This window comes from Heterocephalus glaber, unplaced genomic scaffold (assembly GCF_053883595.1).
Source record: "Heterocephalus glaber isolate CG9 unplaced genomic scaffold, H.glaber_assembly_v1.0 deba00001481, whole genome shotgun sequence".
Taxonomy (NCBI): domain Eukaryota; kingdom Metazoa; phylum Chordata; class Mammalia; order Rodentia; family Bathyergidae; genus Heterocephalus; species Heterocephalus glaber.
This window is the reverse complement of record NW_028258317.1, coordinates 33,229,438-33,252,135: the sequence shown is the minus strand read 5'-3', so window position 1 is coordinate 33,252,135 and position 22,698 is coordinate 33,229,438. Positions and strand designations below refer to the sequence as shown.

The following is a 22,698-nucleotide window of genomic DNA, read 5'->3' as shown; positions in this document are numbered from 1 at the left end:
TCCCTGGCACCAAAAAAAAAAAAAAATTTTTTTAAATATATAAATATTTGTAAAGGGTCACGTACATGTTTTCAAAAATCAGGCACAAAAGATAATCTGGGGAAAATGTTTGTATGTCACATTACAAAGAAGGGGCAGCATGTGGTAGCACACGCCTGTAATCCCAGTACTCGGGAGGCTGAGGTAGGAGGATCACTGAGAATTCAAGGCCAGCCTGGGCTACATAGTTCAGGGCCAGCCTGAACTACAGGAGGAGACCCTGCCTCAAAAAAAAAAAAGGGCAAAAGTAACAGCTTCTAGGGCTGGGGATTTAGCTCAGTGGTTCTGGTGCCTGCCTCGAAAGTGCAAGGTCCCGAGTTCGATCTCCGGTACCAAAAAATAAAATAAAATAAATTAACAGCTTCCATAAATAAACAAACAGTAACTTAAGAGAAAGATGGAAAAAGGACATGAGCATAGAGTACAAAACAGTACAAACTGCTCTTAAACATGAAGCAATTTCCAACTTTACTAATTAATCATAAAAGAAATACAAATTAAAACTGTATCTAGAAAGGTTTCCAATGTTTTTTGAAAAAATATACTAAATGCAATATAGAACCTGGAACAGAAAAACAGCCAAAAACCGGGCATGGTGGGACACCTCTGTAATCCTGATACCTCCCAGTACTCAAGAGACTGAGGCAGAAGGATCCCCACAACTTTAAGGCCTGTCTAGGCTACACAGTGACTTGAAGGGCAGATAGCACTATGTAGCAACACCCTGCCTCAAAAAAAAAAGGAAAACGTAAATTTTTGGGGGGGTTGAGGGGCCAGGGTTGAGACAGGGTCTCACTATGTAAGTTCAGGCTGGCCTTGAACTCACTATGTAGACCAAGCTGGCCTTCAACTCACAGTGATCCTACTGCCTCAGCCTCCCAACTGCTGGGATTACAGGCGTCTACCACCACACCCAGCTTAAATATATTTAATGGTATTATAAAATGTGAATTATTTCATGTTAATAAACATTCCATGGTTATATAACGTGTTATTAGGGGAATCAAGTTGAAGGACATATGGTAACTAACTCTACACTATCTTACAACTTTCTGTACATCTAAAATTAATTTGCATAATATTTCTTTAAATAAAAAGTTTTGCAGAAATTTTACAAATTTAAAACCACACAGATTTCAATTAAATGTCTGATCACCACTATGCTGAAATGCCTTTGGGAAAGTAATTACTCCCCATACACTGGTAATGGAAGTATAAACTGACTAACCTCTTCAGAAAATAACCTGGTAATAACTAGCAAATTACAACTGCACAGTTCCTCTGGTTAAACAAATCACCTTTTAGTAATTACCTATGTATATACATATACTTAAACATACACAAACATATATGTATAAATTTGCACTGTAACGCCAGGCATGGTGACATATGCCTGTAATCCCAGCACTCAGAGTTGAGGCAGCAGGATCGCCCTGAGTTTGAGGCCAGCCTGGAGTACGTGATGAGTTCAAAGCCAGTCCGAACTACAAAGCAAGAAGAACCTCTCTCAAAGAAAATATTTTTTTAATTTGCGCTGTAGTATTGTTTTTATAGCAAAACATCAGGGGAAAAAAGCCAAATGTCTGTCAGTGGAAGATTGATTAAATAAATTATGAGGTACCTATTCAGTGTAATATTAATCAGTTCTAAAGAAATAGAAATGAGAATCAGAAAGCTCTATGAACCGATATGAGATGAACTCCAAGATACACTATTAATTTAAAAGATCCAGGGCCAGGGATTTAGCTCAGTGGTTCCACTGCCTGCCTCGCAAGCACAAGGTCCTGAGTTCGATCCCCGGTACCAAAAAAAAAAAAAAAAAAATCCAGAACCTGATTTACATTTCAATTGTGATGTTCTTAAAAAGAAGTGAGTCATGGGCCGGGGATTTAGCTCAGTCGTTCCACCGCCTGCTTTGCAAGCACAAGGGCCCAAGTTCGATCCCTGGTACCAAAAAAAAAAAAAAAAAAAAAAAAAGAAGAAAAAGAAATGAGGCAGGCATGCTGGTCCACACCTGTAAACCCAGCTACATGGGGAGCTGAGAAAGAGGATCATGAGTACAAGCCCCACCTGGACACTTCAGTACTTCATGAGAACCTTTGCAAGGGCTGGGGAAGCAGTTCTGTGTTCCTGGGCTTGATCCCCAGTACCACAAAAAAGAAAGAAAAGAAACTTAAAAAAATAAATAAATAAATAAATAAATAAATATATATATATATATATATATATATATATATATATATATATTAGATTACACTGCTGCTTCTATAAAGGAAACAAAACAGACACCAGAGATGGAAATCAGACTTTTCATCTTCTGAGTTTTGATCCAAGAGAATATACTGCGTATTCAAAAGTGGCTGAGGTGTAGCTTGGTGGTGGAACGCTTACCTAGCATTTTCTAGGCCCTGGATTTGACCCCAGCACAGCAATAAATACACACATACATAAACATGTAATACGTGCATTAAAAAAAAACACTAAAAGGGGCTGGGGATTTAGCTCAGTGGCATGGCACCTGCCTTGCAAGTGCAAGATCCTGAGTTCGATCCCTGGTACAAAAAAAAAAAAACCAATGGTAGTTTCAGGAAATCAGGGGACAGATAAAAGTTAGTACCTCAATTTTCCTACTATATTCCTATGTTTTATGACCAAAACTCAATTAAACAGAGGAGCATACTTTATAAACTAGAAACACAATTCTACTAAGTATTACCTGGAAAAATCCAACTGTTTTGTTTCTATGAACTAGTAAATAAATCAAATCCCTTGGAAAACAGAAATTTCCAACACATTGCCAGTAAAATCAAAACCAAAATAAACAATTTAACACACTGCATTAGAGGTCATATATAATCTGCAACCCAGGCAAGGTGGCAAATGCCTGTAATCCCAGCACCTGAGACAAGAGGATTATCATGAGTTCCAAGTCAGCCTGAACTACATAGTGAGACTCTCTCTTCAGAAAAAAAAACAAAACATAGGGCCGGGAATTTCGCTCAGTACTGCTGCCACCAGCCTCGCAAGCGCAAGGTCCTGACTTCGATCCCTGGTAACAAAAAAAAAAGAAGAAAAAAATGGAAATAAAGCTTTTGTACATAGGGAGGGAAGGGGGCTTGAGAGGAGGAGACAATAGGAAAAAAGAGGCTAGATATATCATATACAGGCGCAAACTTCCTATGATGAGTGTCATCATTATGTATGCCTAAAATGTATCAATAAATGTTTTGCTATTAAAAAATTAATATATCTAGCTTCATTAAAATCACTTAATTTTAAAATCATGAAGAACAATAACAATTTAAGGATCAACAGTAAGTTCTACTATAAGCTTTACTTACTTTTGGAATTGGCTTTAATATATTTAATTGCAACAAATCTTGCAAAATGATACATCAGATGAATAAACTTAGGGCCGCCAGGAGAAAGAAACAGTGAGCCAACAACTTGAGGAAAGCTACTTCCACATTCAGCCTATGGAGAAAGAGATACGATGAGGTGGAAACCTTAACAATAGTAATTCTCACACTTACACTGCATCACGCTGTTTATATAGGCTGCAGCAATCTTGCAGTAAAGGCCCCACACACGAAAACCTCACTGCAGGGCAGCAACCACACGACCATTACCATGAACCATCAGCACACCCTCATCATGGCACAATGGCTTGGATATGTTCAATTCCACCAAAGAATGGAAAGGCCAGAGAGGGTGCAGACTTGGCCAGCCAGCACCGCTAGTCTGCTCCCTCCTCACATCAGACTGTTTAAGTGATCAATCAAAACTGTTTTGTTTGTGCTGGGCATGGAGGCAAATGCCTGCAATCCCCGCTACTCAGGAGGCTGAGAGGAGGATCACAAGTTTCAGGTCAGCTTGAGCAACTTAGCAAGACCACAAAACAAAATAAAATAAAATAGCTGGAGATGTAGCTCAGCTCTTCCTGGGTTCAATCCCCAGTACTGTAACTGTAACACATTCACAATGGGCTATATAAACATGACTGCTCCATGGCAGCCAATGGAACAGACATGCATGTAGAATGGGTGGTTCAAGTCGCCCAATGGGACAGTCACACATGCACCATCAGTGGTTCAAGCTGGCAGGAATGTGTATTAAAAAAATACACACACACACACACACACACACACACAACCTGTTTGAATCATAGATGAATTGTTTGGTTTTTTTCTAAATTCTAACTGAAATCAATCACAACACATAATCATAATAATAAAGCCACAACTACTGCTACTGTTAAGGGAAACAAGCTGAAATGGTCTATGATCAAAAAGTATTCTTTAGGGCCGGGGATTTAGCTCAGTGGTTCCACCGCCTGCCTTGAAAGCACAAGGTCCCGAGTTCAATCCCCAGCACCAAAAATAAAAACAAACAAGTATTCTTTAACCAGGCATGGTGGTAACATGCCTATAATGCAAGCTACTCAAAAGGTACATAGAAGATTACGAATTCAAGGCCATCCTAGGCAATTTAGCCCACCAGGTAGCTCTGAGTCACTGATCTCCCAACCCTGGTTTGCCATTCTTTTTTTTTTTTTGGTACCAGGGATTGAACTCGGTCCTTGCACTTGTGAGGCAGGCAGTGGAACCACTGAGCTAAATCCCCAGGCCAGTTTTTAACTTCTTAAAGTCTGCATCTTCCAAACACAGAATACCTACAGAAATCTTTTTTAACCATTCACAGCAGTGTTTCCGGAATTCAGTGTCCCTTTTTTGGTCCAATGGAGGCCAGCAAAACCTTAAAAACAAAAATAAAAAAATTAGATAAGATGGATCAAAAAATTCAAACTCAGCAAAATTTAAAAATACATCAAATTTATTTCCTATACCAGAAATAGTAAAAGCACAGTGGATTAAAGCTAGCATTCTAAAATTGTAGCTGAGGACGCCAAATCTGAAAAATTGGGTCTGTATCTGTACGGTTGAGTCCAGGTTAGTGCAAATAACTAGAGTCTATATCCTAAATGGAAAAATGAACAGCTACTAAAATTAATGAAAACTAAATAAAGAAAACACTCTCAATAGATCCACTAGACAAATGCATAAAGATGTATAAATACAGTAAGCCTGAAAAAAAAACAATTTTGTAGGAGAAACATATAAATGAATATACATGATAAGCAGAAGAGCACATGATAGTATTACTCTAATGAGAAAATCTATATCATGGTCTGTGGGTGTTTGTGACTAAACAAGATACAAAAATAAGAAAAAGAAAAGTTCTGCTTCAGCTTTGGTCAAAAATACTAGACTTCAAAATTTACCTATTATTTTCCCAATAATCAGTGTCATCCAAATTTTTGAGGAATACTTATTTGTTTAAATCATTCTTTTTATATTTCTATGATGTTTCATATTCTCAGAAAAAATATGCACAGAAAAAAAGACTAAAAGGCTAGTATATCAACAGCAATATTCTCAGGTTGGTAGATTTAGGAATGATTTTTACTTCCTTCTTTAAATTCTTCATATTTTCTAAAGTGCTTAAAATGAGTCATAATGTGACATCTGAAAGGGGGCCTTTTTTTTTTTTTGAGACAGGGTCTCAGTATGTAGTCTAGGTTGACTTTAAACTCAGGATCTTCCTGCCTCAGCCTCCTTTATGCTGAGACTTCAGGGATGGATCATCACAGCCATTTTACCAGTGGAAAATATCAGAAAGCCTATTTTTATTTAGACAAAGGAAGTCCTATATCTTAATGATAGAGATTTCAAAAACTGTTTCAAATGCATGTGCTGTCCTGGGCACCTATAACTTCAAATGAAAGCAAAACATAAGAATAAATTATTAAGGGCCAGGGATTTAGCTCAGCGGTTTTGCCACCTGCTGCACAAGCCCAAGGACCCCAATTCGAACCACGGTACCAAAAAAAAAAGAATAAATTATCAAGAATTAATAATTAGAAAGAATCTAAAGGGACAGAAAGAAGCCAGGCTTGCAGCTTGCTGCTTGCTCCTTTGCTGCTTTCTGCCTGAACCATTTCTCCTAGGCGATGCCCCTCTACTGTCCACCCTACTTTGGAGGCAGGCAACTATGGACTGAAACCTTTACAAACTTGCAGAAGCTTTTTAATAAGATGAGATCCCAGTTGTTGATTCTTTGTGCTAGTTCCCATCGTACTGAGGATTTGTTCATAAAGTCTTTTTCTATGCCAATGTCTTTGAGAGTTCTACCTATCTTCCAACAAGGAAAATCCTAAGTCATTCACTACCTATATCCTGCGAGGGCTTCATCTTTTGGAGAGATAACAGTCGACAAGAGGAAAAAAAAACAAGCAAATATCAGTAAAATGGCAGAGCAGCCTCATCTTCTATGGAAACATTGGAAAATTAGCAGAAATTCTCAGAACCAATTTTATCAAAACTCTGGAAATCACTTAAGTTTAAATCAGAGAGATGCTAAATTAAGAAATCTGCAATTTAAGATGTCAAGAAGCATTAGGTTACTATATCGTGAATTGCCTTTCCCTCTTCTCCTCCAGAAGCAATACAGGAGAGTCTTAAAGCAGTAGTATTCTGTACTTCCAGTTTGGAATCCTTTAATTTTAAAGGGAGCTAAGTGGACCTTATTTAAAAAATTTTTAGGTATGTCTGGTCTGAGACATGATGGAACTTTCTGAACAACTGATGCAAAACACTCATCTCTAGTTATGCCTAACTGGAAACTTTGGCCAGAGATGCAGCAGACATTGCCAAAAAATGTGGAAGACAAGCTAACAACCTGAATGGTTAGGATAAAAGAGTTTAGTTGTGATATAACACAGACTTCAATTTTAGGTATAAATTATTTACGAAATTAGGACATTTCTAAGCACTTGTGTTTACTGGGGAACACAGAAGCCTGAGAACTTCCCTTCTAACAAAGTATAAGACATCTAGAAAACAAATAGCAAAATGTCATCAGTTCTTTTACTATAATTATTTCAAATAAACTGATTAATCTCTTAAAAAAAAGAATTAGGGGCCAGGGATTTAGCTCAGTGGTTCCAGCACCTGCCTCGCAAGAGCAAGGTCCAGAGTTTGATCCCCAATACCAAAAAAAAAGAATTAATAATTTGTTGCTTTTCTATATAGTCTGTTGGCACAATATAAATATCAAAACAATTTGAACACTTTTTCAGACAGAAGAAATCCAAAATGATACTCAAAATACCTTAGAACAAAGACTAATGGGTGTTCACATCTTTATCTTCCTAAATCTTTTAATATTCACTGCCTACACAATAGGCTAAATTTAATAGGAATGATTTTTGCCTACAGCAACTGACACTTTAATATTTATTACTAAATAGATAATAAAGATTTATAGCCAGGTGTGGTGGTGCACACCTGTAATCCCAGCACACCAGGAGGCTGAGGCAGGAGGATCACTGTGTATTCATGGCCAGCATGGGCTACACAGTGAGTTCTAGGTCAACCTGAACTACATAGTGAAACTCTGTCTCCAAAAAAGGAAAAGAAAAAGTAGTAAGGCATGGTACAATGTAAAAAAGTGCAAAGTTGGGCCAGGGATTTAGCTCAGTGGTTTCACTGCCTGCTGCACAAGCACAAGGACCGACCGAGTTCAATCCCCAGTACCAAAAAAAACAAAAACAAACAAAAAAAAGGGCAAAGTTGCATATATAAACACTATCACTTCACTGTTTTGCCTAAGACCATAAAAAATGATAAGACCAAAAAAATGTTAAGAACTAGTTTTATGAAACTAAATCTATATTGACTATGAAATATACAATAATTTGAAGTTAAGTACCAAAAAATAAAAAACAAACCCCACCCAGATACACTAAATTTCAAACCTGAATTTTGTGGCATCCTTTCAAAACAAGAATTAAAGGCCAAAGTTGAAGTCTGGCTTACTTCAAAGCATAGTCCATTTTTAAATCTGAAAATAATTAAGGCAAGAAAGTCAACTAATTTTTCCTTACTTGAAAACTTCTTTGGTGAGCGACTGGTCTAGCGTTTGAAACAAAAAATAAGCAACTATTTGAAAGGCATCACGGTTCAGCTTGTCAAACATGTTCCTAGTGATTTAAAATTAAAAAGTAGGAAGAGAAAAAATAGAGGTTAATAAAACAACATCAAAAGCTGTATGAGAATTTGACACAAATATTTTTCATTCACTTAATACTTCAAGGCAAATTAATTTTTCACATTCATATGTATTTTATAATTCATTAAGAAAAACATATTAGGGGCCGGGGATTTAGCTCAGTGGTTCCGACGCCTGCCCCGCAAGCGCCAAGGACCTGAGTTCGATCCCCGGTACCAAAAAAAAAAAAAGTGCTAGAAAGAAAAACATATTAGCTTTTATTGTCTAATTCAGAAAATACAGATCTAGGGCCAGTGATTTAGTTCAGTGGTGCTGCCACCTGTCTAGCAAGCACAAGGTCCTAAGTTCGATCCCTGGTACCAAAAAAAAAGAAAATACAGATCTAACAGAAGAAAATACTTGTTTTATTGCAGTGAAAATACTCTGTAGAGAGAAAACATACCCTAACAGCGGTGACAACAGCACGCAGGCCGCAGCAAGCTGTTTGTTATCACTGAAAGCTCAAAAGGTTTGCCATCACTGCTAGGATATGAAAACAAATAATATCAACTGGGGCCGGGGATTTAGCTCAGTGGTTTTGCCGCCTGCTGCACAAGCTCAAGGACCTGAGTTCGATCCCCGGTACCAAAAAATAAAATATATATATATAAAAATATATATATATATATATATATAAAATATCAACCAACAATGACCAAACAATAAAAATAGCTACCATTTATTAAGTTTTCTATTTGCCAGACATTGTTTCATAGGCATTTAATCTTCCTATCATATAAGATTAAGTATCATTTGCTTTAACATTTTTTTTTCGGTACCGGGGTCAAACTCAGGACCTCACACTTGCCAGGCCAGCACACTGCCACTGAGCCTCATCTATGGCCCTCTATTTTATTTAATCTTTTTTTTTTTGTACCGGAGATTGAACTCGGGACCTTGTGCTTGCAAGGCAGGCGCCTGAACCACTGAACTAAATCCCTGGCCCTATTTTATTTAATCTTAATGACACTAGATAGCTTGATTATTCTCAGCATACAGATAAGAGAACTTAGAGAACTTAGGAAATTTGCCCAAAATCTCAGACAGAAAAATGGAAAAGCACTGATTTGAAATGTCACCAGATCTTAGAATCTAGGCTCATTACTCCTACATTTTATTGTTATACTTGCTAATTCATTAGTTTTAGTGTTCAGATTTCCCTAGTCAAAACAAAGTCTAAAAAAATACAATATAAAAAGATCCACTAGGGCCGGGGATTTAGCTCAGTGGTTCCACCGCCTGCCTTACAAGCACAAGAACCCGAGTTCGATCCCCGGTACCAAAAAGAAGAATCAACTAGCAATAGCTCAATGATACAGCTCTTGCATAACATGCATGAGAGTCCTGTGTTTCATCCCCAGCCCCCCAAAAGTTAATATGAATTATTTATATGCTAATATGAATTATTTGCAGGGAATCAGATCAAGTGAATCTTTAACTCAGCATTACTATTCCTTACAATGCTTCTAATTCCTCAAGGAATACAAAAAACTGAAAAAAAAAAGAAGGAATACAAAAAACTGGATAGTTTCCCGTCCACCTCTCAAACCCATTATTTGCTCATAGTACTCTCCTTAGACATTTGTTAATATGTAGTAAGAAAGGCATCAGTGGAACAGAGCAGTGGCTGAGTTATTCAGGTCCAAACGTCCCCCAAGAGAGGGCAATTGGCCAGTAGCCATCTTGGACAGGGGACAACTGAAGTCAGAACTCAGGGCAGCTGAGGGCCAGCTCCATCAAGGTGAGGAGGAACCAAATTCAAGTTGACAGGAGATCAAGGAGCCAAGTTCAAGCCAATAAGAGGCACATGGGGTGTTGCAGGCTGAACAAAATGGGTTCCAGCCTGATAGCCAGAAACCAGGCTGAGCTTCAGAACTAAAGGCACAGGATGGCTAGGACTGCCCACCACCCCACCAAAAATCTATGGCTAGTTTGTTGGAATTAATCAACACAGATCTGGATTCTGTCTGCCCACTATGTCTACCAGTGACAGCAGAAGTGGACTTTTTTGCCTTGAAGTGGACTTTTTTTCCTTTTTTTCCTTGTTTTTGTTTTGTTTTTTCTTGATTGTTTATTTTTACATGAGTGAGAACAGTTTCTGGTTTTTGTTGTTGTTCTGTTCTTGTTTTTATTTTTTTCTTCTTTCCCACCTGTTTTCATCACCAGCTTCCCAAAGTTTGCATAATCTTCCTTTGTTTTCCAGCCTTGCTTCTAATCTCTTCCTCTTCTACTTCTCTATTTTTCCCCCTCTGCCCTTTAAAAATTTCTCCCCAGGTTAAAATCATCATACTGAGGGCATATTTACTATACACAATTTTCTGGTTTTAGATTTTGTTTTATAACCACAACTATAGTTCATACAGTTAAAGGTGGCAAATTAATAGTTATCACAGCTTGTCATTTTCTAGGCTGTATTTGATGCTGTCGTTGCTGATTGTACTACTTTACTTCAGCCAAGGTGACACAGTTGCTCTTACTGGTGTGCCAAGACTGAGACTGCCAAAGGGTCAAACAATACTATAGGCCAGTGCCAAAGCCAAATAGGCAGCAACTTCTCATCCCCAATAAATTGAAGAGGTAGGATCTTGCAACAGACTCAAAACCCAAAAGCCAGCTACACCTGGAAGACATCTCTGTGAAGCAGTCATTTCCTAAGGGTTCAAATACCACCAATAAAGCTACATGCCATAAGCAATTTACAAGCATCAACCCAGAAATTACACTAAAAAAAAAAATAGAAAATGAGAAGACATTTAAAAAACATGCAAACCCAAACTCCTAGCACCAAAGAGGGGAAAAGTCTAAGCACATTATTAAAACACACTTAAAAAAAAAAAGTCACTTGGAAGAACTGAAATTATACAATTACAAAATTCAAATAGGGGCCAGGGATTTAGCGCAGTGGTTCCGCCGCCGCCTGCCTCGCAAGAGCAAGGTCCTGAGTTCGATCCCCAGTACCAAAAAAAAAAAAAAAAAAAATTCAAATAGGTTGGGAGAATAGGAGATGGACAATGTGCCCCAAATCTTCTTGGCCTTTAGTGGGAAAGATAACAGATAGTCACATAAACAAAATATTTAGTTTTCTGGTCATAACCATACCAAAAGTAGCAAAAGGGAAGGAGCTTTTTGCTTTTCATCTTAATACCTTTCTCTGTTGTTTTGTTTGGTTTTTTTTGCTGAGTTTGGCATGCGTTAGTGTTCTTACTCAAAAGGTAAAAATCACACCCTACAGCAGCTTCCCGTCCTACAGCGTCCCATCCTAAGGCTTCGTCCTACACTTCCCAGGCCTTCCCCGCCACTCTGAGGCTCCGAGGCTCCGAGGCTCCGGCCCGCCCGGCCCCGCCCGGCCCACCCGGCCCCTTACACTCCGAGGTGCGTGTGCGACGCAATCTTCCCGGAAGCCACGGTGGCTGCGCCCGGCTCGAAGCCGAGCGCTCGCAGGTACATCCAGAGGTGCTGCTTCTCGAAAGACGTGACCCGGGCCGAGCTCATCTTCCCGGCAGGCGCAGAGACTTCAAAGGAGGAGCGCGCAGGCCCAGGCGGCGAGGGCTCTGCTTAGGACTTCTCAGCACAGGCGGCTGGGAGTTGCAGCGCACCCTCCCTCACCACCAGCTCCTCCTCGCCTGGAGCCATCTCGCGTCAGACAGCCGAACGGCCGCCAGGAAATGGAGCCTCTAAAAACTGTGCAGCGAGAGCAGCCTCGACGAACCCACCACAAAACAAGACTCCCGCGCTTCAGGAAGCTCCGTGCGCGCAGGCGCCGCCCGGCTTCCGGGAGGAGGGCCTTCTCCGGAGGGCTACGTCTCCCGCCATGCAAAGTGGCCTCCCTCCTACCTTCCCGTTATGCCCCGCGAGAAACTACAAGACCCAGAGTGCATTCCGCGGCCAACTCGCCGTTCTCCATTCTCCGTTTTCAGTTATTTCTCCTCATTCTACATATGATCAGATGGAGTACTGTGGCTCAGTATAATGAGAAAGTCATGTTGTATGACTCAACAAGTCAGCTAACCTCCGAGTCTCAGCTATGTCATTAGCAAAATCTATGCTCTGAAGAAGGGTGTGTTTTCCTCTCACCTTGTTTGCTCCCCCATGAACACATAGCTTCCCGGGCAGCACTCAGTTGATGGCTCATTTCTCGCACATGCTTCATGAACGACAGGGCCTGGACGTGGGGTGGGTGTCTCGCTCCACATTGCCATCTCTGACAGTTACTGTCTCCTGCGATGCATCTCTGAAATCACCTACATAAATAAGTCTTCTTTATGGAAGTCATCTATCTTTATGGAGGTAATTCCCAGAGAGCTGGACCTCATTTTGAGAAGATTCAGAACTTAATTCTTGTCTCCACAACATCTCTTCTGGGAGTTTTTTGTAATATCATATCCATGTAGGTGACCTTTTCAATACCCTGACTTCTCAGTTAATCGACCTCCTCTCAATAACCATATCTATTCTACCTTGGCCCCCCACTCTCGTGGTACATAACCCTAAACCTCATCAACATCTACCACACCTTCATAATCTCAATTACAGCCTCCTCCTAATTTTCTAGCTCAGTCCCTCTAAATCTCGTTGTAACAGTCCTTGAAACACCAGAATCACTAATCCTTTTCTCTCTGTAGTGTTTCTTACTCCCTTTATATTGTTATAATCATTAACTTGAACACATCACAGCTCCCTAGTCCCTTTCTCTTTGCCAGATTTATTGGCAAAACCCAACCCTTATTAAACCCACTTCTCTACCACACAAAGAGTTAACTCATGGATTTAAATGTACTTATGAGATTTAATCTATTCTATATCTTATCCATATTTTTCCATATTCAGCCAATGTGAATCTCGTCAAATTGGCTCTTTCAAGAAGTTCAAGACTCATTTTGTAATTTCATGTCTCGGACCTGGAGTCAGACATTTCTCCAGGGAACTGCTTTCTCTTATCAGGGAGCAGTGTTTTGTGACCACAACCTCGGGCACTAGGGATATTCACAGGTACTGAGTTGGCCAGTGTTTCTGCAATTTACTTATAATTTAGACTTATTCAGTGTTGTTTTGGGCCAGGCACTGCTCTAAGCATTCACAAATGTTAATTATTTAATCTTTTTAACAAACCTAGTACCATTCTCATTTTCTAGATGAGAAAATTGAGACAGTGAGATATTAAGTAACATGATCAAGGTCACCACAGTAAGTGGCAGAGCAAGATTATAACCTACAGCCAGGCATGGTGGTGCATGCCTTTAATCTCACCACTCCAGAGGCTGAGGCAGAAGAATTGCTGTGAGTTCTGAACTATATAGTGAGTTCAAGGCCAGGCTGAACTACATAGTGAAACCCTGTCTCAAAAGACAAAAAATTATACTCTACAGTCTGAGCCTTTACCCATCATGCTATGCTTCTCCCCCAGTGGACCCCCTTTTGTTCACTCACATGCCCTCCTCTTCCCAGGCTAAGGGAAAGCAAACTACCCCCACCCTTACTGGGGTTTGAACCCAGGACCTTTACATCCTCAACCCTTTTCAAAATTTTTTTATTTTGAGCTGGGTGTGGTGGCATAAGCCTGTAATCCTAGCACTCAGGAGGCTGAGGCAGGAGGATCACTGCAAGTTGGAGGCCAGCCTGGGCTCCATAGTGAGTTCAAAGACAACCTGAACTGCATAGCAAAACCCTGTCTCAAAAAACAAAACAAAAAAAAAGTTTTGCTTTTAATTTTGAAATAGGGCCTCACTAAGTTTCACAGGCTGGGCTCGAACTTGTGATCTTCCTGTCTCAGCTTCCCAGAAGGCTGAGATCATAGGCATAGGCCACCACACCTAGCAAAAGCAAAAGCTCTTGACCAGCAGACCCACTGAGATCCCCAAAGGGTTGTATATACTGTGGGACTGCATAACTCTGTAATCATAAAACTCCCCTAGCCCCAACTGTGAATGTGAGTAAATAGATAAAGATGCTTGTTAGTTCCGGGACACTAGATAAGATCTGTATCAGCCATAAGGTCCCAAAGTAAATTACTCAACTCTTTGTTCGAAACTGATGCTCTGAACACCGCTATCTATAGAACAATCTACAAACATCTGCTGACCATCAGTACGTGTCAGCTGACCACTAACCTTTGTTCCTCTTCTGTAAATTTCACCTGTTAACTTCCCCTGCAACCCCCTATAAAAGAGCCTTGGACCCTGGGCTAGTCGCCTCTCTAAGCTACTTTGCTTTGGGAGTGCCATCTGGCCAGACTAAGGTCTGTTTTACTTTCCAACTTGTCCGGTGTGTTCCTTCCTGGGTGTTCTTCGCTGCAGTCAGCTCCTCGGAGCATTTGGTAAGGCCCTCAGTCTTACATTTTGGAGGCACCGCTGGGATCCCCGGGTGTGCTTCACTGCAGTCAGCTCCTCGGAGCGTTTGGTAAGGCCCTCGGTCTTACATATACTATTATTACAAGACTCAGGATTGGGCCGAGGATTTAGCTCAGTGGTTCTGCAGCCTGCCTCTCAAGCACAAGGTCTCAAGTTCCACCCCTGGTACCAAAAAAAAGAAGAAGCAGGATTGAATCCTTAGAAACCAAGAAAAAGTCCAACAAAAACAAATAAACCAGAGCCCCACCCTGACTCAAGGTCACACAGCTTAGTTCTTATTACAGGTATTTCAGCAATTAAGCTTTTTTTTTTTTTTTTTTTTTGGAGACACAGTCTCACTATGTAGTTAAGGGTGGCCTTGAACTCACTATATAACCCAGGCTGGCCTCCAACTCACGGTGATCCTCTTGCCTCAGCCTCCAGGGTACTGGCATTACAGGAATGCACCACCACACTCAGCCACAACAATTAAACTTTGAAGAATTACACAGAAGTTGTCTTACAAAAGTTTAGATCAATCAGGGTTCATTGCAGTTAAAATCAAGTGACCAAAACATAGATTAACACTCCCAAAAGCCATAGGAGTAAACACATGAGCAAACATGAAGGTTAATGTGATACAAATTTTATATTCAGCCAAAAAGGAGCATTTTTTCCTTATGTTAGTTATTCAGGGTTTTGCCCTGAGAAGACAGGTCAGTAGCCCTGACCTGTGGATGATTTCCTTCATCCTTCTCCTCCAAAGGTACAACATCTGGAATCTCATCCGTCTCTGATGTCAAGTCCATGGCAGTGCAGTCAAGCACCTGCAAAAGACATGGCTCTGAGCACTAGCCAGTGAACGCTAGATCCACAGGTGCTCTAAGAGACTGTGCACTGACCTGAGGGAAACTGCTTTGTGCAAGTCACGCTTAAAAGAACAAAAAGATATTTGAAGTCTTATTCCTCCAATCCACACTTATTATGAAAGCGCTAATGAAACCTGTCTGTCTCTCTCTGTGTTTTGTTCTGTTTGAGGGGTGGGTGGTTTGGGTTTTTTTTTTTGTATCAGGGATCCAACTCGGGACCTTGCACTTGTGAGACAGGCGCAGTGCCACTGAGCTAAATCCCAGCCCCTCTCTCTGTGTTTTTTGAGACAGGGTCTTGCTATGTAGCACAGGCTGGCCTTGAACTCTTGATCTTCCTGCCTCTGCTGCCTGAGTGTAAAATTTTTCTTTACAAGGAAACTAGTAACTAACTAGTGGCAGAATATATTCAGTGCTTTTAAAAAAACAAAAAAGGAAGATATAAAACATCTCTGGCTATCTACTGATTGGTTGCTCAAAACAATAATATTCCATAATAAAAACAGTAATATTCCATTTTATGTAACTGTCCCTTCCAAAAATACACACTCTGTTGGGAAACACTGGGGAACTGAGGGAGTGACTGGTGCTGTGATGGGTGAGAAAGCCCCACGAGGAGCCGAGTGCAGCACAATAGCAGTACGCACTTAGCACAAGCAAGGCCCTGGGATGCCCTGCATCAAAAAAAAAAAAAAAAAAGGGAAATTAGTAAGGCATAATAGATTATTAAAGACTGGAATCTTGATAGTAGAGAGAAAAAAAAGTAGCTGATTGCCTAACAGGGTCAAAATAACTACCAACAACAACAACAAAAAACCTCAAAAAACAGAAAGGGAAGGAAGGAGAAGGGAAATAAAAAGAATCAAGATACCGCATGTGATACACAAACACTTGACCCCAAAGGGGCTGTAATCACTGTGTACCACATACATGTGCTAGTAAAGAAACGGAAGGAAGACTCAGGGTTAATGTGTAGGGAGGGAGACTCAGAGTAAATGGGCGCAGCACTTACACTGGGATGACATAAAGTTCTGTAAACAGGTCATGGTCACAGTGGGACTGCACTGTGGATATATTTGATGCCACTGAATTATACACTTACAAATGGTTACAATGCTGGGTGTGGTGGTACAAGCCTGTAATCCCCCACTCGGGAGGCTGAGGCAGGAGGATCACCATGCGTTGGAGGCCAGTTGGAGGCCAGCCTGTGCTACATAGGGAAACTCTGTCTCAAAAAACCAAAATGAGACTGGGAATGTAGCTCAGTGCCACAGCACCTGCCTGGCAAGTGTAAGGTCCTGAGTTCGATCCCCAGTACAAAATAAATAATAAATAAATAATAAAAATGGCTAAAATGATAAGCTTGGTACTCAGGAGGCTGAAGCAAGAGCATCATGAGTTCGAGGCCAGCCTGGCCTACATAGCAAGTTCAAGGCCAATATGAGCTAATCAGTGAGACACCTTGTCTCAAAAAATCAAAAATAAAATAAAATGGTAAATTTGACAATATGTATAATATCAGTTCCACACATACACTACAACAAAATGGTTAAAAATTTAAAAAAAAACAAAACCCTGGGCTACATAGTGAGTTTGAGGCCGTCCTCACTCCATAGCAAGACCTTCTCAAAACAAGCACACAAAAAGACAAGAGTTTTGCTTCCTGCATCAGCCCCTTATCTGGCTATTTGTGGTTCTCACTGTACGTTCCCCAAACACCCACGTGGCACATGTCTGTAGTCCCAGCACTCTGGGAGGCTGAAGCAGGTCCTCAGCCTGGGGAACTTAGTACCTTAGTGAGACCACATATCAAAATAAAACATAGGAAAGGAATGAGGGTAGGAATAAGAAGGAGGAGAGAGGACGGGTGTGAAAAGGATTAAGATTCAGATGCACCAATGCCCCACAGCAAAGGTATTTGAAGGGAAGTCCAGGAAGCCTGCCCGTGTTTCAACCCTCCCACAGCCCCATGGCCTCAAGACCACACTGTACCAGCGTCCTGCGCGGGGCCGGCCGACCATACCTGACACTGACTCTTCCACATGGGAGGCTCCAGCAGGAAGGGGCACTAGCAAGCCCAAGCCCGAAGGGGACCCCGACCCTAGCTCCTTCCAGGCTCCCTTCTCTGCCACCCCCATGACAGCACCCAGGCCGCTGTGCAGGGACCACCAGGCAGCGGCCCTTGGGCCTGTATCTCCACAAAGCCTATCCTCTGTCTCATTTCTTATAATATTCATTATGTATCATGCATAGAATTTTTTTTTTTCGAAAAGGGCTGGGAATATAGCTCAGTGCAAAGGTCCTGGGTTCACTCTCTAGTACCACCACCAAAAATAAATAAATAAACTATTTCTATTACATGTATACTTCTTTTTTTTTTTTACATGTATATTTCAACATCCAATAAACTACTTGTTTGTTCTTGGTTTTAGTCTTTTTTTTCTTTTCTTTTCTTTTTTTTTTGGTACTGGGGATCGAACTCAGGTCCTTGCGCTTGCACAGCAGGTGGCAAAACCACTCAGCTAAATCCCCGGCCCTTTTTTTTTTTTTTTTTTTGAGACAGGGTCTCACTGTGTAGTTCAGTCTGTCCTTGAATTCACTCTGTAGCCTAGGCCAGCCTTGAACTCATGGTGATCCTCCTGCCTCAGCCACCTGCCTATGTGCTGGGATTACAGGTGTGTGCCACCACACCTGGCTTACTTGTTTGTTCTTAATATCTATTAATTTTTATCTACTTTACTATCTTATTAAAGCTTATCTATTACCTGTCTTTGTTTTTACTCAATAAACACAAAGCTACAACACAGAGAATATAAGCAGAGGGATTTTTCTGGGCCATCAAAGAAGGAATCAAGCTGTACTTTCTCCTCTCAGTGGGCTAGAATGCTAGGATGGAGAAAATATGCACTTTGACATCAGTAAGATGATGTTCACACCTTACCACTGGGGCCTTTTCAACTTCCCTTCCCTTCCCTAGAGTGAGGAAAACACCTGACTGAGCTGCAGGTGCAGAATAAAGGAGACAAGGGCCTTGCTTGTGAAAGTGCTCCACAGTCATTTTTTTTAGACATGAATTAATACTGAATTTATTTCTTCCAGGATAGAACCACACTTAATTGTATTAGCAAATTGTGACTTTTTTCAAAGCGAAGGAAAAAAAAAAGGTCAGTACATCTAAAGTAGCTTTGTATTGGATGGAACACAAGAAAGGGGTCTTCTTCAAAGCACTTGAGGGGGTGACAATAGACCTTTACCCTGCAATGCAGACACCCAGAGAGGGCGAGGGAGTCGCCGGCAGGAACCAGTGGGACCCAAGTCACTGAACAGAGTGACTCGAACAACTGGCCCAGAAGAATACCTCAGCCTCATGGCGGCACTCGGGCACCACAACGGTCTCCTCCATGACATTTCCTGCATGTTCCCGCTAACTGCAGTGTTCTAATAAAATTATCAGGAAGTTCAGTTTCTTTGGAAACTATAGGCACTATGGGGAGAGAGCGTCCTAAAACAGCAGGGGTGCTCCTCCTCGGCTGGCTTCGACCCCGCTCTCCCGGCACCTGTATGGGCTCCTAGCTCAAAGGCTAAGCTGTTGGTTTCAACAAGACGCTGGCTTTTCTGGCACCATGACTGACACTGAGGAAAGGGAAAAGAATCCTTGAATGCATTCTTGAAAAAAATTCTGATGTCATGCTTAAGAGTTTGACCAGGTGTTTGTTCCTGCCTTTGTTTAGGTCCGGTAGACTCCCAACTCGCTTTGCTGAGTGTCTTGGTGGTGGAAGTTGGAGGAGTCCCTAAGATCAAACAATTGGTTTACAAAAGCAACAGATTTCAATTGTGTAAAAATCCTAATAATTTCAAAATAACCTTTATCTTTGATACAAAAATAAAGATGCTAACTCCTTTAGCTCAGTTTCCCACAATAACCTCTAAAATAGCAACAGATTCAGGCTCAAAAACTGCTTTTCACTTCTAGTGGAAGATGAGAGTGGGGATCTCGGACAGTGCAGTTAACACAGGAGTGACAGGAAGCGTCTCAGAGGGGACAGCAGAGGTTCCTACGGAAAGCAGCAGAGAGCCCTCTAGTGATGTGATGGGAGAAGATGCAGAGTTGACTGTGGGGACAGAAGCAGGCTGAGGGGGCACAAAGGGAAGTGGGGGAGGGGAAGCTCTTTTGGTTAAACAGCCTATTTACAATTAGGTAATTATATTCTTAAACACTTTAACCTGAGTAACATTTAAAATACGTTATAGGAAACCTCACAGCCACAATCACACTCATCCCTTTGGCCGGTGCCTGTGTTTTCCCCAACCTTCCTGTCGGTTGGTTCACAGTTCTGGCAGTCCTGAGCCTGCGACATGGAGACAGGAAGGCAGCGAGCCCAGCCCTCAGGGCACCATGCACAGGAGTGGCTGGAAACCGGCTCCACTCTCCGCATCTGCACAGACACTTTCTTCCTCTCTGGAAAGAAAGCGCACTGGCTGGAGAAGCTCACTTCGGCTCTCCAGATCACTTCCCAGGTGTTCAGTTTCAAGCAATAGGTTTGTTGTGCACCAAGAGGTTTGAAAGCGTGGCACCACTACTGGGGTGAGGTTAGGGCTTCCTGCCTTGGAAGAACAGTGTTGGATCAATGGCTTGTCCTTGGCTCAGAGATGACACGCACTGTCACAATACTCAGTAATAGAAGTCCCTGCTGCTAATGTTAGTACGTCAGCTTGGAAGCTCTCCTGTTGCACCAAGGCCTTTCAGTCAGGGTGGAGGCAGCATTTCTGAACAGAAAATTATTTTCACTTATCATTAGAACCAGTTCCAGCTCCTGGAAATCCTGGAGTCAAGCAACGTCTTTGTCCTTTCATAGCAGAGTGTTGGGGAGCTTTCTGATCTTTTCCACTTGGTCTGGGGTGACACCTAGCTCACAGCAGCTCACTCTGAGCAGCTCTTGGTAAATGAGCTCCTGTCAGTCCAGTTCAATTTCAATGAAATCATTTTCTTGCAGGGACAGGTTCTGAATCCTCACCTTAAGTACCAGCTTTGGCATATTAAATGGAAATGTTCCAGTGAAGAAAAATGGCTGGAAGGCTGGTGCCTGTCCTGCGAATGTCCCATTTTGAGGCTCCAGAGACACAGGTGGCTTGGATGGGACAGAAGAGAACAGGGAGCGGCTCTGACTCAATGGTGGCTGACAAACAGGCCCCAGTTTTGTGCTTTCTGGTGTTCGAGGACAGCAGAAGGGGCAGCCATGTCACCATTCTCCACCAGTGCCAAAGAAGTGTGGTCCCTTGGAAAAGCCCCCCGGGGGGGGGCTCCCCCCGGGGGCAGCAGCAGAGGGGAGCTGTCTTCGGAGGGGGTAGGTGAGGCTGGAGCGGTGGAGGGGTGGAGGGGCCTCCATTCTGTAGCAGGGCTGAATCTTCCGCTTCAGGGGAGTAGATGAAGGGGAAGGGTGGGTTGGCCAAGTAGTTGGGAACAAAGGGCAGCTCTGACTTCTTCTGCTGGGGGAGGTCGTTGTCAGCCTCCTCCTCATCCACTCCCATGATCTTCCTGATCTCTCTTTGCAATGTCAGCTGTACTGGCATCTCCGCTTTGGTGGTCAGGATCTCTTTGTCGGCTCCTAATTTTAGCTGGTAAGAGACCACCTGACCATGGTTGCGTTTGCATGCCCAGTGTAAACAGGTCCAGCCGTTGACCTCATTTTGAGAGTTGACATCCACCCCACTCTCCACCAGCTTTGGCACCTCCCGGATGTCCCCCCAGGGCCACGGGCTCCCCCAGCAGCTCCTGCTGCTCCCTCAGCTCCAGGAGCACGCTCATCACCGCCCCCCCATCCCCGCTCCCGGCCGCCTGCCTTGCCCCGGGCCTGTCAGCGCCTCCCCCTTCTCTGCCGGCCGCTCAGGGCCATGCAGGGAGATAGCACGGGGCTCCTCGCCCTGCTCCAGTCTGGCCCGGGGCCTGCACTGCTGCCCACCCCGCTGCTCTCAGGCCGAAGGCCCAGGCCTCCTCCCCGGCCATGTCTCCTAAGGCCCAGCAGTCATTTAATTCCTGAGTGTACACACACACACATACACACACACACCCCTCCAGAGTCATGGATGGGCCAGGCAAAGCAGATTTCTCTGCAGAATATCGAGGCTCCACACTCAGAGCCTCTAAGGCACCGCCAAAAAGTCATTCCAGCCTCCAGGATGTTGTGAGAGCCACAGTACAGCTCAGCCGACAACGCTGTGCCTAGACGCCCCCCAAAGCCTCACGAAAATGGGTTGGGGCTATTCCAGGCAGCTGAATCTAGAGCGTGACTGATTCATGGGGCTGGGCCCAAGGACACTAGGAGTAAGGTCGTGAGCACTGCCCAACCGGAGTAGTCTGAGTGAGATAAAAGGGGCAGGGGACGCTGCTAAGGTCCCTGTTGCTCTGGCTGCCTTCTGCCTGCCACAAACTGTTGCCCCTCTGCCACCCTGCCGTGGAGCAGCCGATTATGGGCTGAAAGCTCTACAAACTGTGACCTAAAGCCTCCCCCTTTAACTCTGGGAGTGGGTGGTGACTAACACACCATCCCACATGTGCAGCATGGGTCCAGGGCCGGTTCCACTGAGCGATTTCTGGTGTTGGCCTGGCACCACACTCCTGCGACCCTGTGGCCCGGAAGGAAATGGGCCACGAGGGGCTAAGGGGTCGTGGAGTTCTTGTTTATACTTTGGGGTCTCGTCTGACCAACCCCACAGGGCTTTTAGAAATGTGGCACAAGAAAATCATTGAAAGGGTTTATAAAATAAATCTCCGTTTCAGGGAGGCAAACAAGAACTGCCTGGGGCCATCAAAGCGGTAATGCGTATCCTGCTGAGAACACCTGTCAGGGACAGAGGCCTAAATCTGCGGCACTGGCGAGGTAACCACAGGCCCTCCCTTCAAGGACAGAAAGCGGACACCATATCCTTCCAAGATAACCAAGGACTGTGCTAGAATCCCAGGGTCACCTGCCCATTTTGTGGGGTTGTTCACTATGTTCCTCGTAGGAGCACCGAGCCTACCATAGACTTCATAGATCCAGTTATTACAACTGATTTCCAGAAGAGGGAGCTAAACATGTCGAGGATGCAGGGGGTTGTTTTCATTTTTTCTGAGTTTTGTTTTGTTTTGTTCCAGAGATGGTGGAAGTACTGGACATTGAACCCAAACTCTTGGAACTAAGCTACATCCCCAGACTTTTGAAATCTTGAGACAGTGTCTAAGTCCCTAAGTTGTCCAGGCTGGGTTCGAATTTGCAATCCTGCCTCAGCCTTCCAGAGTACTGGAATTACAGGTATGTGTGCCGAAATTGGCTATAATATGTTTCTTCTTACTCATAAACATGGGTTAGTGGTGGCCC

The 22,698-nt window shown here is 42.8% G+C and overlaps 1 protein-coding gene and 1 pseudogene across 2 annotated transcripts in view; both read right to left on the bottom strand.

The window, feature by feature from the left end:
- The window catches only part of Haus6 (HAUS augmin like complex subunit 6), a 43,433-nt gene extending 31,476 nt beyond the window's left edge, over positions 1–11,957 (bottom strand). Inside the window, exons 1-4 of one of the 2 annotated variants that reach the window (XM_013069753.3) lie at positions 11,513–11,957; positions 7,985–8,080; positions 4,716–4,794; positions 3,381–3,513 (exon numbers count right to left, since the gene is read on the bottom strand). In XM_013069753.3, coding sequence (XP_012925207.2) covers positions 3,381–3,513; positions 4,716–4,794; positions 7,985–8,080; positions 11,513–11,640 — 436 coding nt within the window. In that variant the 5' untranslated portion in view covers positions 11,641–11,957. The remainder of the gene's footprint in view (positions 1–3,380; positions 3,514–4,715; positions 4,795–7,984; positions 8,081–11,512) is intronic. The other variant, XM_004838329.4, reaches the window with a different exon arrangement.
- A 2,900-nt stretch (positions 11,958–14,857) lies between these two features.
- LOC101721766 (ankyrin repeat domain-containing protein 40 pseudogene) lies at positions 14,858–21,146 on the bottom strand (annotated as a pseudogene).
- Positions 21,147–22,698: the final 1,552 nt, after the last annotated feature.